The sequence below is a fragment of the Acomys minous genome, assembly GCF_964271855.1.
Source record: "Acomys minous genome assembly, chromosome: 11".
Taxonomy (NCBI): Eukaryota; Metazoa; Chordata; class Mammalia; order Rodentia; family Muridae; genus Acomys; species Acomys minous.
In genome coordinates this window covers 85,327,575-85,344,395 of record NC_140492.1, presented here as the reverse complement: position 1 = coordinate 85,344,395, position 16,821 = coordinate 85,327,575, and the positions used below count along the sequence as shown (strand labels likewise).

At 40.2% G+C, this 16,821-nt stretch overlaps 1 protein-coding gene across 13 annotated transcripts in view; it reads right to left on the bottom strand.

The window, feature by feature from the left end:
* Positions 1-16,821, bottom strand: part of MEF2C (myocyte enhancer factor 2C) — a 163,685-nt gene that overhangs the window by 83,229 nt on the left and 63,635 nt on the right. For all 13 annotated transcript variants that reach the window (XM_084802662.1, XM_084802663.1, XM_084802664.1 and 10 more), the window contains one exon: positions 9,808-10,000. In XM_084802662.1, coding sequence (XP_084658788.1) covers positions 9,808-9,861 — 54 coding nt within the window. In that variant the 5' untranslated portion in view covers positions 9,862-10,000. The remainder of the gene's footprint in view (positions 1-9,807; positions 10,001-16,821) is intronic.

The following is a 16,821-nucleotide window of genomic DNA, read 5'->3' as shown; positions in this document are numbered from 1 at the left end:
TTTAGACTATTTCTAAGGGAAGCTACACTAATTTTGTGTAGAGTCTGAAACCACGGTACTTGAGGCCTAATTCTAATGAGCTTGTTTTGTATTCAATGAATGGAATGATTCTTTTTTTTTAAAAATTATTTAGTTTATTCAGATTACAACTCAATTGTTATCCCATCACTTGTATCCTCCCATTCCTCCCTCCCTCCCGCTTTCACCCTATTCCCTTCCCCTAGGCCTATGACCAATGGGGAACTCCTCCCCCATTATATGGTCATAGACTATCAAGTCTCGTCTTGGTGGCCTGCTTATTCTTTCTTTGAGTGCCACCAGGCCTCCCCACCAAGGGGAGGTGGTCAAATATGGGGCACCAGAGTTCATGTCAGAGTCAGTCCCAGCTCTCCACATAACTATGGAGAATATCCTGTCCATTGGCTAGATCAGATTAGGGGTTCGATGTTTACTACTTGTATTGTCCTTGGTTAGTGCAATAGTTTGAGCTGACCCCCCCTGGGCCCCGATCTACCCATCACAATATTCTTCTTATAGGTTTCTAGGACCCTCTGGATCTTTCTATTTCTTCATCTCCTATATTTCTCTTACCTAGAGCCCCGTTAAGATGCCCTCACATCTATCCCAATCTCCTGGTAAATGAAGACTTTCATGGGACATGCCTTTTAAAAAGGAACGATTCTTAACTCTCTCCTTCCTACTCTTCCCCCTCCTGTCCCCTTCTTGCTCCACCTCTCTCTTCCTTTCTCTCTCCCATTTTCCATCACTGGCAATAAAAACAGTGCTCTCTGTAGATGGGTAAGCATTCTATCTTTAAGTGGTTCTACCCGGCAGCCATATTTTTTTTTTTAACTCATAAAGCAATGGCCACTCCTTTCAGAATATGGTGCAACTACTATACCCAAGTAACTCTCTTCTCAATGGTCTTACATTTTGCCCCACCCCCAAATTGTTACTATAACCTCTGTAGTATGGAAGCATTTCAGACTTTAGTCTCCTCCTGCCTCCAGCACCATGACGGACTCCAGTCTCCTCCGTTGAGGGAGAAGAATGAATAATGAGTGACGAGAGGAACGGCTGCTAGAGACAGTGTGCTCTGTAATAATCCGTGAGCTGCTGGGTCTTCCCCATGTGTTTAACGGGTTAGGGATGGAGTCAAGAGTCTGTAACGACAATCTCTAATTGAAAAAAAAAAAAAAGGGGGAAATGGTCTCCTAAAGGCTCCATTTTTGCCCTCCCTTGTTCCTGGCAGTAAGTAATGGCACAACTGTTCTGAGGGTCCCTCTTTAGTCCTGTTTTGTTTAATTCAGTCTGTCATTAGAAAGGCTACCAGCTCTAGCCTGGTGATTACTCTCAGTGGGAGGAAGCAATGCCACTGCAGACTTGTGTTCTAGACAAGCGCGCCTTTATACAATGATGGGAGGGGGGTGCCATCCTAAATGAAAGGCTCTTTAAAGAGCAGTGAGGGGGCTCTTTTAAAGCCGACTGCTACCATGTGCTCGTAAGCCTCCAGCACAACTTGCGACGATGAGACAGCAGTGTGTTCTGTTGCAAAGGAGGCCATTGTCCTCCTTAGCCTGCAGCAAAGTGAGGCATGTTTCAGTGAAACACAGCAGCGTTTCCACAGGGTTTTTAAAGCAGTGGTCCCTAACTTTCTCAACATGATAAACTGATTAAAATAAGGGCTCAGGGAATAGACTATGGCCTCTAGCCCTAAGTCAATACTCACGATTCCTAAATAAAAACTTAAATCTTGTGCACTGCATAATTTGAGGGTGAAAAATATGTAGGAGATCGGATCACAATCAACTCAGTGGCCATTGAGGACCCTGGGCTTTAAAAGTCGCTTTTGTGAACTTCGGAAACTTTTGATTATGTGAGGAAAGACAAGGCCAGTGTCAATCATTACGTTTGTCAGGGTTTTAAAACAGTGGCCACTTGCAGCCTGGTGATGCTCTTCATTTTCAAGAGAGCCCTCTCAGGCGTGTCTTAAACACATTTGTATGTGCTGTTCTGGCCTTACTCAGCTCTTAAAGAGCCAACTGCTCTTCAAGGGCCATCTCTGGGGTGGCCACAGCCGCCCCCCCCCCATCTCCTTAAGACACTGATTTGAAGTGGACAAGAGTCAAGTAAGCCAGCTTTAGTATCCGAGGGGCAAAGGCCTGTTTACCAGTTCAACACAGCCAAAATGTAGCTAAGTTAAAGGTCAAAGAATCCTACATTCCCTGCTGGGCCAACTCAGGAAACACATTTGTCCACGCTTTCCTGTCATAACAGGAAGAGAGTAACTTCTTCCTTCCCACAAAGGCTTCAGTTTTACCTCGCAACTCCAATATTTTCTCCCTCAGGGCCTTCCAAATCAATCCTTGCAAGACAGAAGGCAGAAGACTGCCTCAGCTGTAGTTTCCAAACAGTTACATTTGTTGAAATGTTACTTAAATGTTAGTGATTTCTTAAGCTAAACTGTTCCAATTTAAAATTAAAAGTCGAATTTCCAAACATCTAAATTGGTTCCTCTTATTCCCATTAATGGTCTAACATACTCCAAGAAGAACACAAATACACACTGCAAATGGGGAATTTTTAATCATTGTTATTTATTTTATTTTTTTAACTATAGCTATTATTTTTGGAAAAAAGATAGCTTCCAAATGTTCTTTAAAAAGTACAATGGGTTATAAACTTTAGAATAATGCTTTCACCATAAATTTGAAAGTAATCCATTTTAAATGAATAAATTATAATACTAAAGGGAGTTTTGACTGTAAAGGACATGGCTTTTAAAAGGCTTACCAATATTTCTTTTAATTCACAGATTGGAAAAACCTTTTTAGTTTATGTGGTCTATTTGTAAAGATCACATTCCTAGTGTTCGTTTCTCAGTAAAACTATGTCAGATAGTTTGCGCATGTGCAAAAAGAAGAGGTGAATTAAGCCGGGCATGGTGGCGCACGTCTTTAATCCCAGCACTCGGGAGGCAGAGGCAGGTGGATCACTGTGAGTTCGAGGCCAGCCTGGTCTACAAAGTGAGTCCAAGATGGCCAAGGCTACACAGAGAGATCCTCTCTCAAAAAAACAAACAAACAAACAAAAAAAGAGGTGAATTGAAGAAAGATATGGTGTGAGCGTGTGTTTACAGAAGCAAGCAGGCATTTACTGTCAGCTTTGTACAGAAAAAAAGCGGAAGTGTTTGAGGTACACTAAAGTATTCCTACAACACTGAAGTTGTTTATCTCTGAATAGAAACTTTGTCAGGCACACAAATTAGAAATGAGACAACAAAACCACCTAAGCACGAAGCAGATAGAGAGCACACTTCCTACATGAAGAACAGTTAGCCTTTCCCACTAGAGATTTTTTTTTTAAACCTCTCTTGGATTTCCTAGCACAGGAAAATGAATGAATGTGTTTGACAGCAGTTTGGGAAAATCTTTTTTTCTGGCCATAGGGAGCAGATCTAGTTGGCATAAATATAAAAAGACACATCCATATGGGATGGATTTATATATTCCGTGCATTGACTCTATGAGTCAGAGAGCATTTGTCAATAAATTTCAAATTGCTGGGCTGAAAACAAAAGGAACCAGCCTGAGGTCCTTTTAGTCACACATGTGAGCACCCTGGTAACTCCTTGGTAGATTTTTTTTCCTCTTTACTTAAAACTATTTAAAAGTACAACAAACACCATTTCCCCTTGTTCTTGCTTTCCTTTCTAATCTCTTCGATAAAAAATAATCTCTGGTGCCTCATATTTGACCACATCCCCTGGAGGGGGAGACCTGGTGGCACTCAGAGGAAGGATAGCAGGCTACCAAGAAGAGACTTGATACCCTATGAGCATATAAAGGGGGAGGAAATCCCCCTCAGGAACTGTCATAGGGGAGGGGAATAAGGGGAAAATGGGAGGGAGGGAAGAATGGGAGGATAAAAGGGATGGGATAACCATTGAGATGTAATAAGAATAAATTAATAAAATAAAATTAAAAAATAAAAAATAATAATTCCAAATATAATTAAAGATTTGTTTCCTCCATGATTTTAAGGTTAACTAGTAAAAGAATGAGGATGCTGGGGGAACCATCCAGCGGATACTCCCAGTGTGCATCAGTGCAGCCTCCAATCAACTGTGAGCAGTACTTTCCCTAACCCAACCACGGTGCTTCCGCATTTCATTTATGTACTGTGACCTGAACATAATTTTTATACAAGCTCAGGGAAAATGATAATCTATTAAATATGTTATTAAGGAAAAGGGTAAAATAACTATCATTATGAGGTGTATACAAACTTACTTGGGCTGAGACAGAAAAAAAAAACATTTTCCTTTCATTGAACTTCCTATTCACAAGAGCTGCAGCAGGGTCAAGACTCCTCATTGGAGGAGGAAGGATGGTTCAGTGGTACTGTCTCAGCTAAAGCTGGCAAGGATGAAAATGCTGTTTCTGATGATGCGGAAGGAAGTGCCTTTGACAATGGGACTGCAGAACTCTGCCCTCCAGGTCAGACTACAGCATCCACTAAGAGCTTATTTTGTCAAAGCAATTAATTCACATTTCTAAACTACCTAGTTGTCTACATTTGAAGAGTGAATCAATCGCAATTTCAATAAACTTTATTTACGCAATTGGATATAGACTTTCCAACTTTAGAATTGTAACCGGCCCCTTATTTGCTCATATTCTGGGTATCATCTTGAAGGGAAGTTGCACTAAAAAAATCCCTGTAAACCTGAGTTAAATTTTAAAGAGCTGAATACAGATAAAACTCAGGCTTTCTTTTTTATTCACCCAAGAGAATTGGAATATTTTTTATTTTTCAGTTTAGTTCAAAAATACCAAATATAACTGATTAGAAAAGTCAGTATCTACAAACTACCAGAGATGACATCGACACGGAACGCACATCTGCAGACTTCCCTAAGCTGCTGTGTGTAAAGAAACATCCAGAAGTTCAAGATGAGAGGCAGTTAGAAAAATTTGATTTATAAGAGGATCCTCTTGACTTACTAAAAGAAGAATGTTGATTATTTTCTTAGTTTGTTTCAAGTTATTGTAAGGATAAGCATGTAGAATTTTCTTTGCTGGCAAACAACAAATTGCCAGATCTGAAAGAAAAAATACATATGTGTGTGTGTGTGTGTGTGTGTGTGTGTGTGTGTATGTGTGTGTGTGTGTGTGTGTACTTTCCTCTTGTAGTTACTCATTTACTTAGATGTCTTTTTGTAACAAGTTGCACAAATACATTGGAATTTATGTATGTCATCCCTTTCAAAGTAGGGAGGCTGAAAAATTCAGTACAAATATATGAGCCAATAGGTTTAGGTTTGTTCAGCCATTCTGAGTTTATATACATCGTTCCTCCTGGTGGAACAGGGAATTATATTTTGTTTGTTAAAATGAGTCATATAATAAAGCAATTAAAAAATCCCATTGTTTCAAGCATCAAATTAAAAATGTGTAACACGTAGAAAAGGCGGGGACTATATGATTTCCTAATCAGTAAGGGTCAAAGGGCAAAATGGAAAAAAACAAGATAGAGATTAAAATCATGCCTATTAGAAGGCAGAATTGATATAAGTGGTGAAAAGCATTCTACAAACAATTTGGTCAGCAACACGCACTTGAAAAGAGTCCCGTATGCACAGGGTTTAAGAAACTACTTCCCACCCGCCCTTGTCATACGTGCATTGTGCGTGTCTCGTGTGCTTCTTTCATGCTCTCAGCAGCAACATTGCTCTGGATGCTTCTCTCGCGGCTTGTTGGCAAGGGCGCCTCTCTGTGTTCCTGCTCTACTCTGTTCCCCCGCTTCTCCTGACATTCTTTGATGGTAGAGCTCCCTCAGCGTGAAGGCCCAGCAACTTTTTCTTTCCTATGCTACACAGAACAGGAGCTGTGTTGATAGAAATCACAACGAGCCTAAGAAACAATGGCTCAAAGAGCGTGAGTCGTAGTGGGAGGAGCTAATCTGTGCCTTTGCCTTTATTGAGCACGTACAGCCTCAGACTTCCTGTACGTCACTTCATATCTTAGCACTGCCATGTGGTGGATACTGTATTTTAGCCTTCACTCTACTGAGGAGCTTCAGAGAGGTTAAATAATTTGCTGGAGAGTTATCGTATTTTAGTCTAGTATAATATACTATCGCATCTATTAAACTAGGATAACTGGAGAGTAATATTGCTAAGTGTAGAGGAGGAACTAGAAACATGCTTATACATCTTTAAAAATTGAATTATCTATCATATATATATATATATATATATAATATCTTTTATTGGGTGTGATATGATATGATTGGAAAATGACATGAAATAAAGTCTTGGGTCTTTTAGTCATGAAATTATGCTACCTGTATCAGGACAACACTGAAAGAAGCATGTTTGGTTTTGAAGATGAGGAATTTGAGACAGGGTCTTGGGTATTTTCTGCCCTTTGCTATATAAAATGTTGACTAGTTATTCTGACCTGAAGAGGACTCCCTAAGCTTTTCAGGATGTTGTTCCGCACAGGGTAGCCTTTTATTCCTCTAAAGTCACACGCTAGGCTCAAGTCCTAGTATTTGTGTTCGGGAATCCTCAGCCAAGTTTTTTTTTTTCCTATCTCAAGCCTTAGGAATTCTGTTTCCTCTAGGATTGCTGTAGCTCCCATGTTTGTTCCTGCTCAGAGAGGCTGTTCTCTAAGCCTGAGTGGTAAGGACTTGTAGTTCATGTCTATTTTAGTTCACCAGAGGTCTATAAACTATGGCCTCCTAGGCAAACCCAGCCCACCTTTGCTTTTTCTGTGACACTTTCATACTGAATAGAGACCCATACCTATTGTTTCTGGCTGCATTCAAAGCGCCCAGGGAGGCTGAGTCAGAGGCAGCACAACTTATAATGCAACCAGTATTTGCTACCTGGTTGTTTTCAGATCCACGCTGCTCATCCCTGAATGAGACTGGTACTCACTAGTGAATATTTTTGGGGGGGGGGCGGTAAAATAATACTTGTTGATTTAATAAAGAGATAAATAACATCCAGCTATAGAGTAGGATTGCTAAGGATTAAATGCAACAGTTTACGTGCCATTCTTGGACAATCATTGGCAGTGGCCAATTACTTGATCAAGCTGTCTGAACGTAGCTGGAAGATAAATGGACAGTTCATGAGTTTGTTGAACATATCAACTTAAGAAACATAATAAAGGCTAAGAAATTGGCTTTATAAAATTAGAAACTGTAAAGGAGCCAAATACAAAAAGATGTGAATTTTTTTTTAATCCTTATTATGCTGTTTTATGCTTCTAACTTGGATTTGGAGTGTTAGCTGTTGTCTACTTGTTAGAAGAGAGACAGTAAAGGTAGAACTCAGTGTAAACTGCTATTCTGTCTTAAGACAGTTCTATCTCTCTGAAACACAACACATGAAAAAGTTTTGTGCTATTTCAAGTCTCACCCTGGGTTAGTAGCTCTTCTGCTGCAGAAGCCCACATTGTGGCCAAATACACAAATGCAAAGGCAGAAACAATAAAAAACTGTGTTCACTGCTGTCAAGAAGAAACGGCAGTGAGCCTCTGTGTGAGGTCCTACCAGGCCACCCTGGTGGAGCAGCTTCAGGAAAAGCGAAGCTGCTGACACTTTTCTTTTCAACATGTGAACACAGGATTTGAAGGATGGCCCAGGTTAGGGGCTGCTCCACACACTCACTGGTTTTGATTATCAGAAGTGACCTACATACTTTATGCCCTTTTCCAAATGGCTCTTTGGACCACTTGCACAGAAAAATGAGAAGTGAACAAGACAAATATTACCATTAGTGACAGCTCTTTAAAACTGTCAATAGTCATCTTATGCAGCCACAGAAGCATAGCTTAAACTACAGAAATGCTATAGCTATTAATTTACTTCAATGGTGTTGAATTCAAAGGCCTACTGCACAACACACAGACTGAGGAAAATAGTAGATTGACTCTAAATCCTGCATAATAAATGAAGGAATTAAGCCTTTCTACTGGTTAAAAAGTCAAACTCAGCTGAATTTAAATACTTTTCCACTTACTAAAATTATTATAATTTCTAACATAGCTTAGAATATCTATACACATAGATCAATGCAACTATATGTAACCACTTAAACTTGTTACCATAGAGTATAACGTGAAAATTCTTGTATTTCTGGTTGTTTTCTTTCCTTAAAAAGCACAGCAAAAACCCACACAATTCAACCCCTACAATTTTTCTTATGTCTTTGCAAGTAAAAAGAAGATATAATCAATCTCACAAAGCTAAAATAATAGGTCATGTTATCAATAAACTACAAATGTTAACGCATGTGTGTGTGTATCTATCTATCTATCTATCTATCTATCTATCTATCTATCTAATTTTTACTCTAACCAATACAGATTGTGCTCCAAATAACAAGGTCCCCAGAGTCAATGGTATGTGATGCTCAAAATTTCAATCATAATTTTAGTTTCAAGCTATAAGTGAATAAAAAATAGTGGTTTAAAACTAACAGGAATGTTGCTTTTTGTCTTGGCCTACAGCAATGGACAATCTATATGGAAATATATATGGAATCCCTATAAATCTTTTATTTTTCATCATTTAATTCAATGTTAATCTTAAAATGATCCAAGTCCTCCGGACCTTGGAAGACATACTAGTTTAGGAAAAAGTATAATCTTTAAAAAAAAAAAAAACTAGACAAATCTTCCTAATTCTTAGAAGCGCAGTGGCTTTTTGTAAGGAACCGTCCATAGAGATGATGAAATAAAATTATTTATTTTCCTATCATTTATTATAATTTATGAGTGTAAAAAGCATTGTGTTTTAAAATAGAATTTATTTTCACGTCACAGGAAGGAAAAGGGGCCACCATGAGAGGTGGGTGTCTTTCTTTGGGACACTTAGGGTATGGTGAACCGTTGCCTGGGCTAGCTTCAATATTCTATACCAAAAATGGGCAGGGGAAAGGAAGACTTCTTTTCTTTCTTAGTGCCAAGGAACAGGTTCTATTGGCTGCATGCTAACTGTGGGGTTTCTAGGCACACTGGGATTTCTCTCCAGGACTGTCTTCTGATACTCAACAGTAGGATGTGTGGAAACCACCTAGCTACCCTCACACACACAATCTTCCCAGGATGCACAAGCCATCAATGCAGGACTGAACATTTGATATTACGAAGCCTTCCAGACTGATTGTGTCTTATCGACATTGTCATTGGAAATGTAGGGGGAAAAGAAAAGATGGTGCCATGTTTGTAAAATTCAGAATTTAGAGAAAAACGCTAGTTAACGGGAAGCTCTTGTCTGTATGTTTTATGCGACTAATATGTCATGTGCATGTTTTGTTGTTGCTGTTGTTAGTCTGTGGACCTTTGAATTTACTTCAAGCTCTCCTTCGTGATGAGAAGAAAGCAAGCCACTTTGCAGAGAGGATATTTAAGCTATACTTTACACTTTTAAACGGATGACCACAAAGGGGCCAGCTCCCATGAATGTAGGGATAGCTTTGTTTGATGATACGCGCAGTGTAGCAATTCTACGCACATTACTAAGCTATTCCTGTCATACAAGCCCAGCGTCCATTGAAATTCTTGAGGAAGTGAGAAGCGAGCAACCACAAATCCTGAAAATGTACTTCTAACAGTGAAGGTGGTTTTCTCCTCTCTGCTTTGTTTGAAAGAGAGATGAAAATCCCCAGCTGAACTGAGAACGTGGAGTTCACGGAGTTCTCCTGCCCGGACATTTTGCAAGACACTTTCAGGGCTTTGAATACCTGTGTGGAAGGGACGCAGCACGCCCCACCCCCACCCCCTCGCTCACCTGTCTGTTACGCTCATCCATAATCCTCGTGATCTGAATCTTTTTTCTCCCCATAGTCCCCGTGTTTCTTCTCTCTCTCGTTCCTGAAATTATGTATTTTTTCCTTCCTTTTCTTTCTCTTTCCTGCTTCCTTCGAACAAGCGTCCTTCTTCAGCACATGCGCCGGTCAGTTCCCAAGTCTCTGCATTCGTTCCTGCAGGACAAAAAAAAAAAAAACCCCGAAAACTTACAACAGTGCTTCCGCAGCACGGCGGTGTCCTAAGAGCTATCTGGGTCTTCGGGCTTCATCAAGGAAATAAGCTTCACAAAACAATAAAGCAGGTAAAAAAAATGACTATTTGTTAAAAACACATGGCGTACCCCACACTCAGGAGCATATCACACAGGGGTGGTTTGCTCTTATAATTAAAATCACCTCATAAGTAATTTAAGAAGTCATTTAGGTGATGAAAACTGTGTTTTAAAGCCCAACACTTGAAATGAACTGTATTTTTTTTGTAAAGAGCTTCTCAATATTTTTAAATGAAATTAAGTGACAATTTTCACCCTTCTGTTATGAAAAATTACTTAAATCAGAGAGTTAATGAACCTCTATATACCTGTGTATGCTAAGTAGGGCATCTAATTCATTTCTGAATGGAAAACAATCTCATGTTTTGACAGCAGAGGTGATAACGTCCCTGGTTATGCAAATAGGACGGACGATTATGAAAGTGCTCTTTGATATATGTAAATGTCAACTAATTTAAAACTAAATCCCTTAATCTTATTTTAAGTAGATCACTGCCAGGAGAACACAGGAAAAGTAACATGGGATGTTTCATCTTTCTGTTTGAGCATCGGTTAGCAGTGAGAGCATTTCCTTTTGGAAGCCCTTAAACTGTCTATTAGAACAAGACTCAGAAATGATGGCCACTGATAAGAAGTAAGTGGTGCAAAAAAATTAAGGTTATTATCTCGTTTGTAACTATACACTTTTTAATAATAGACCAGCAGCTCTCTAAATTTCAATGCTTAAAAGAGACATATCATATCTCCTTAGGGAGTGAGACAAAAATTACAGGAGCTTTATATTATATACCAGAGAGCTCCAGGTCATGAATTAAAATTAAAATAATGATTATCAATTACACGGCAAACCCAAAGAGCACCGAATATTAAAAGTCTATATTTTACCCTGTTTAAAATTATATCTAAAAATATTTGCACACGGTGAAAGGGCATTGCTCTGAAGCAGGAGCTGACGAGGCAGCCTTCCCCACGCTTGCTTCATTTGCAAGCAGCGGCTTCAGTTATCTTGTCCCCTCTTATATCAGTGGCTACAACTACTTTACACACTGCTCAGAATTTCCCTGTTGACGTGCGTTAGTCTCTGACAGTGGACCTAGAAAAATTCCCACATGTATTATGTAACGCTAAAGCCACTGTCCTGACTACTTAAGAGATTATTTGGCACTAGTTCAAGGTTCCTGGAACTGAAAAAGGCTGGTAGGTACCTGCTCTAATCCTCAGCTGCCTTTACACTTCTTTATTCTTTGTCACCTTGAGTAAAAACTTAGAAATATAAGTTTAGGCAATTATCTAATTGCAGAGGCGATTATAATATAATTAGTTCTGGTGCATTAGGCACTGCGTAACCCCTAAGACTATCCGCTCTCCTTTACCCAGTGTCTCTCTCCTAAACCACAGCTCGGTTCGGCCTCACGACATCCATATATATTGGAGTTACATCACGATTACAGTGTGCTTCCCAAAGACAATGACTCCGGCCACAGTTTTCAATGCTAGCAGCAGTTCCAAAGTTTTTAAGTTCTATAAACAACACACACCAAGTCAAACACTCACACCCGAGAGAGAGAGACTGCTGTCAGACACCCAGATCACACACATGAAGAATTCACAAAGCACAACACGTCACATACTCAACACTGTGAAACAGCCCATCCATTTAGTGTTAAAAAGTGATTTAAATACCACACAACTGGGAATCTTTCCTGCATTTCCTGTAGTCTTACCGAAGAAGCAAGCAGCAGCCCAGAATGGTATTTCCCATGCAGGTGAAAGACCCCCAAAGAGACAAGCAGGCTTTCTCCACCACAGGAAAAAAAAACTCAACAACTCATGAATCTCAGGCAAAGCATATGGGAGCATATCCCTTTCTTTCTCTTAGCAGAGGCCAGTGGCACTATCGGCTTACTGGACTATGCCTGCCTAAGCGCTTACTCACTTTAGGGGAAGGTCAGGGCAAACAGATTAGAGTGCAGTGGCAAGGCAGGGAGGAGGACTCTGTCTACAGACCTTGATTCAAAATGCATATAACCAAGCAAGTAGGGAGACACCCCTGAAGATCAGTCTTCTCAGAGACAGAGTGAGCTCCTCCTGGCCAACAAATTAAAAAAAAAAAAAAGTCCCTCTACATCACTTCCTGACATTTCTCAACTTTGACATATGGCACTCTGTTTAGAAGAAGTCTGATAGGGTGGTTTTTTTTTTTTTTCAATTCTTAAAACACAATGGGGAATATTTTTTCTAGACATACATATGCAAATGTTAGCATGCTTATATGTGCAATTATACACACATACAAGAGAGGACTGATGAAGACGCCATTGAAAGTACTCTCCTTTTCGAAATGTGCCAGGTAGTAGAGAGAGATGGAAATTTAAACCTAATTTGACTTTCCCTTTGTTTTTTGTATAAGGACAGAGTTTAATCCAGTAACTGAGCAGTCATAAAATGCAGAACCGAGCAGTGATATGGCAATCTGTGAAAGAGGCTCCCACATTTCAAGATTATCAGTACAGTTAAAAATAAAAATTAGGAAGGTCAGCACCAGCACTCCACTTTTTAAACTATTTTTTTTAGTATAACTATTTATTAACCTGATTTTTTAAATACAAAAATCTATATTGTAATGTTTGTTTAAAGTATTAATTTTCAGAAGGGAGAGAGAAAGAGATGATGATGATGATGATGATGATGATGATGATGATGATGATTATTATTATTATAGCAATTTATTAGGCCATCTCGCAGGTATGTGGAAAAGAATATTAGTGATTAAGCTGCACACAGTAGAGTCCCAGTCACACTGCAAACTTTCATTATGTGTAATCAACCACAAGCTTAGTCTGGACACTGCAGTTTTCATATGAAGGAACCATTCTTGGAAAATGACAGGTACCAAAAACAGTCAAAGCTTGGAAGGAGAAGGAAAGAAAGACGAGCATTATGGCGGTACCGTCGCCCCACTTCTTCCTCATTTGCCAACTTGAATAAAAAAAAAAAAGTAAAACTCAGTCTGCTTACTGAAAGGGGAACTTCAGTATGGCGGGCTTCTAGTCATTTTGAGTTTGGCGTAAGCAGACGGGTGAAGGCAGTGTTTTGAGACCTTTGCAGAGAAGACTTTCTTCTTTGGGACAGCTAAAGACCACTCTCTTTCAGGATCCCTCACTGGTTTGATTGACACATACCCCTTCCCATCCCCCCTCCCTTCCGTCTCCCACTCCTTCTTGCCTGCTTCCTCCCTCCTTCCCTTCAGCAAATCCCTCCCTGTCACAGAGAAGAATCTTGACAGAATGGCAGGAAACACGCACAGACTGGCCAGGGAAGGATGTGACGTCAGCGACCGCGAACAATAAAAGGTGTAAAGGTGCTTCCTTCCCTAAACTGGCTCCACAAGTGTGAAATGGGAACCAAAACTGTCCACTTCCTTTTCTGAGCGGAGCAGGCTGAGTGTGCTCCGCAGAACACCCCCACACACTGGCCCTGCAGTGGTTCACACAAAGGCCAGCGAAGGAAAAGGCAGACAGACTGGGAGGCAGCAAGCTTCTAATTTCTCTCTTCCAAACACCTGAGAAAAAAGCCATTCTGGGTCTGGGCCAATGTTTTGTTAAGAGTACCTTAAGATATGAGAAAAAAACAAAAACAAAAACAAATAGACCAAAAATTGATTTGGGTAAAGCAAACCTTACCTCTTCATGACCATCTACCAGGCTTTACCAGAATTACATTATCCACATACTTTGAATTTACTCTTTGAAGTGAATGAAGATTTTTCATACAAGTCCAGAAATCATGTGAATTATAACTCTCAGAAAAGAACTGAATCATAACAGCAGTAAACAAATATTTGCTAGTAATTTACAATGATTACCTATTTAGTCCCACATTGCAAAAGGGCGAGCAAGTAGTGAGGCTCTCAAGGTTCCTTTAAAAACTCAACTAGGAATCAAAGTAAGTAACACAAACTTTTCATTCTATGGTGAAACTATTTTAATCTCATCACTGCTTGGCTTTTTTCTAACGTGGAAATGGCAGTGTACCCTAAAGTTCCTGTAGGAAGAAACCACACAGCAACTGGATCTGAGTCATCACCAAATTTCAATGGTCCTTCCCACAACACTTTGATTTGGAAATTAAACATAACCTTCAGTTGCGTGTTCTGATCGTCGAGTGAGACTCCCATACCACAGTAAAAGATGTGGGAAGAAATTAATTCTCTGCTGCTAAAATTACCTTTGCAAGGCATGTATTTTGTTGCAATGAGAACAGTGCAGTCACTTAAATAAAAAAATAGCCTAAGAAGGCTAAAACATTAGAACACATCGTAGTGTCAATTTGCGAGGAAGGAGTTCTGGATCTCTTCTGTTTGGACTGGCAAACGGCATTTGCTCTAACTCCCGTTTGCATCACCATTAGCATCCTCAGAAAACCTTGCTTTGTAAAATTTAAGGCTGTAAATCAGGCACACCTTAGTGCACAAGAAATAGTGTTGTTAAGTGGATGAAAGCCCTGTGTACAGCAAGAGGCAAGAGTGGTACAGGCCCTGTCTCTGAAAGCCTATGTCTGCTCCTGAGTCAAGCCGTTCAGTGACTCACTACCATTTCATGTGGAAAGCTCTGCTCATCCCTTGCACTTAGATACATTAAACTTTCTACTTTATGGTTTGTTTGAAAGACATATGAGGCATGCAATTATGCTTTGGTTAAAAAAAAAACTAGCAGAACATACCTATTTCCCCTTAAGAGCTTCAAATGAAATAACCCAATTATTATTCTTAGCAGTACTTGACGGTGTGAAGAGTTGTTGAAAAAATCACTCCATTTTTCTTTAAAGTTTACCATATATTTTACAGACTAGAGAGTGCAGTTAATTTTAAAGCCACATAGCCCAGGCTCATCTGAGAGTAGGAAAGGGCTATTCCTTTCTACTAGACAGACACCACTGTGACAAACATTCATTTCCCAATTGATTGATTATCAATAAGCTGAATTCAGAATCATTCACCTTTCAGTGCCAAAGGGTTGCACATATAAAATGCAAATACAATTGGCTTTAGAAAAATCATTCTCATTCCTGGGTCCTTCTTCTCACCACAGGGCATTTGCATTTGTGATGGCCTTTGTCTGGAATGTTCCCTCCCTTCTGTGTGAACTGAACTTCTCTCTTCTGTCTCAGCTCCAGTCTCCCGAGGAAGGGCTTCTCTAGATAACTCTCAAAGCACCCAGTCCTAGCACTTAGCGCAGAAATAAACCAAAGGTTATGTCTGAGGTTCCAGGGTCAGGTAACAGTGGGACTAATAATCCCTCAGTGATTAGCTGACCTGTATGTGTCTAAGTTATATCTCTTACCTGAGGCATTTACTAGCTTTTTAAATCACTAATACTAAGAGATCTTCCTTATATTTTGCCTATACAGACACAAGCCACCAACCTTGGCTAAACCCTTTCTCATGTTGTACAGTGTCTCATAAGTTGAATAAAATAGTTTACGTAGAAGTGACAGCCAAGTGAGTCTATGTCTTAAGGAACTGGGGGTATTTAGACACCAGGTAACTGTGGGCTGATCATCAAATTGCTCACTTACAATCATCCTGTCTTACACCACACTGGGAAATATGTTTTCTTTTGCAAGATGGTTGCAGACTCACTAAATACGACACTACAGGGAGTGTAGGGTGTAGAATGGTGCTAGGGACATGATTACCTACACGGGCAAGTGGATTTTCACGTTACAAGCAATGGAAGAAGGCTTGTAGCAAGACAGCAGCGTCATCAACACGCAGGACCTCACTTCCCGGAGTGCTTCACTCACACTGTTCGCAACAATCATTAGACGAAGGAAACTGTACAGTGTCATACAGATTAAGGACTTGCCTCCGAAGCCTCAGCCGTGGAAGAGCTTCAGGCTGCGAGAGGAGAAATAACTAGGGGAATACATCAATTTCCCAGTGACCACGCCGCTGAAAACCCGATGCGAGCGCTTCTAGCCCTACTTTCATATCTTTCCCCAAGGACAAAGGGAGATGAAATGTATGTCAGAAATATAATAAGGCTAAAGCGGAGCTCATTTTGAAAACCCCTGCAATTAATTTAATAAGTGGGCCTAACCTGCCGTTATCACTTACGCGAATCATCGTATCTACGCACCTCCAGGATTTAGGAGCAACATACCTCCAGACAAGCGCACAGCATTACAAACGGTTTAACAAACATAAGGAAACACAGCTTCCCTGTCAGTTATCCAAGCCATATTCTCCTTGGACATCCCCCCCCCACACTGTAGTTAAAACGGCATCCTGCATTCTCCAAGCCAAAATAAACTCCAAATGGTCTAAATATGTCAAAAACCTCACACTCCTCAGCGACATGACAGTTTCTAGTATTTCCATATCTCACTGGATAGCTGATGCAGGCTCCTATCGCGTCTTTGTTTTCCTAAACTTTCACGGCACTGCCACCACACGTTGGCAGAGGTCACCTGGGGCTGTCCTAGGGTTTCCCATGGAGGTAAAGCTGGACTGCTCTGAGCACAAAGCTAGAGCTGCCATGTTGTGTCACGCATCAGCTTCTGCACTCCAGCTGTAACCACTCCAAAGCGCACGCAGCTGGATTCTCTGCTGCTGTTACTGAACAAAGCAAGCCCCAGCTCGAAGTGGTACATGCTGCTAACATATATTTTCATCTTATTAGGGTAAGAATCAAATCCCGAGCATCTTATGTTCTTTTAAAA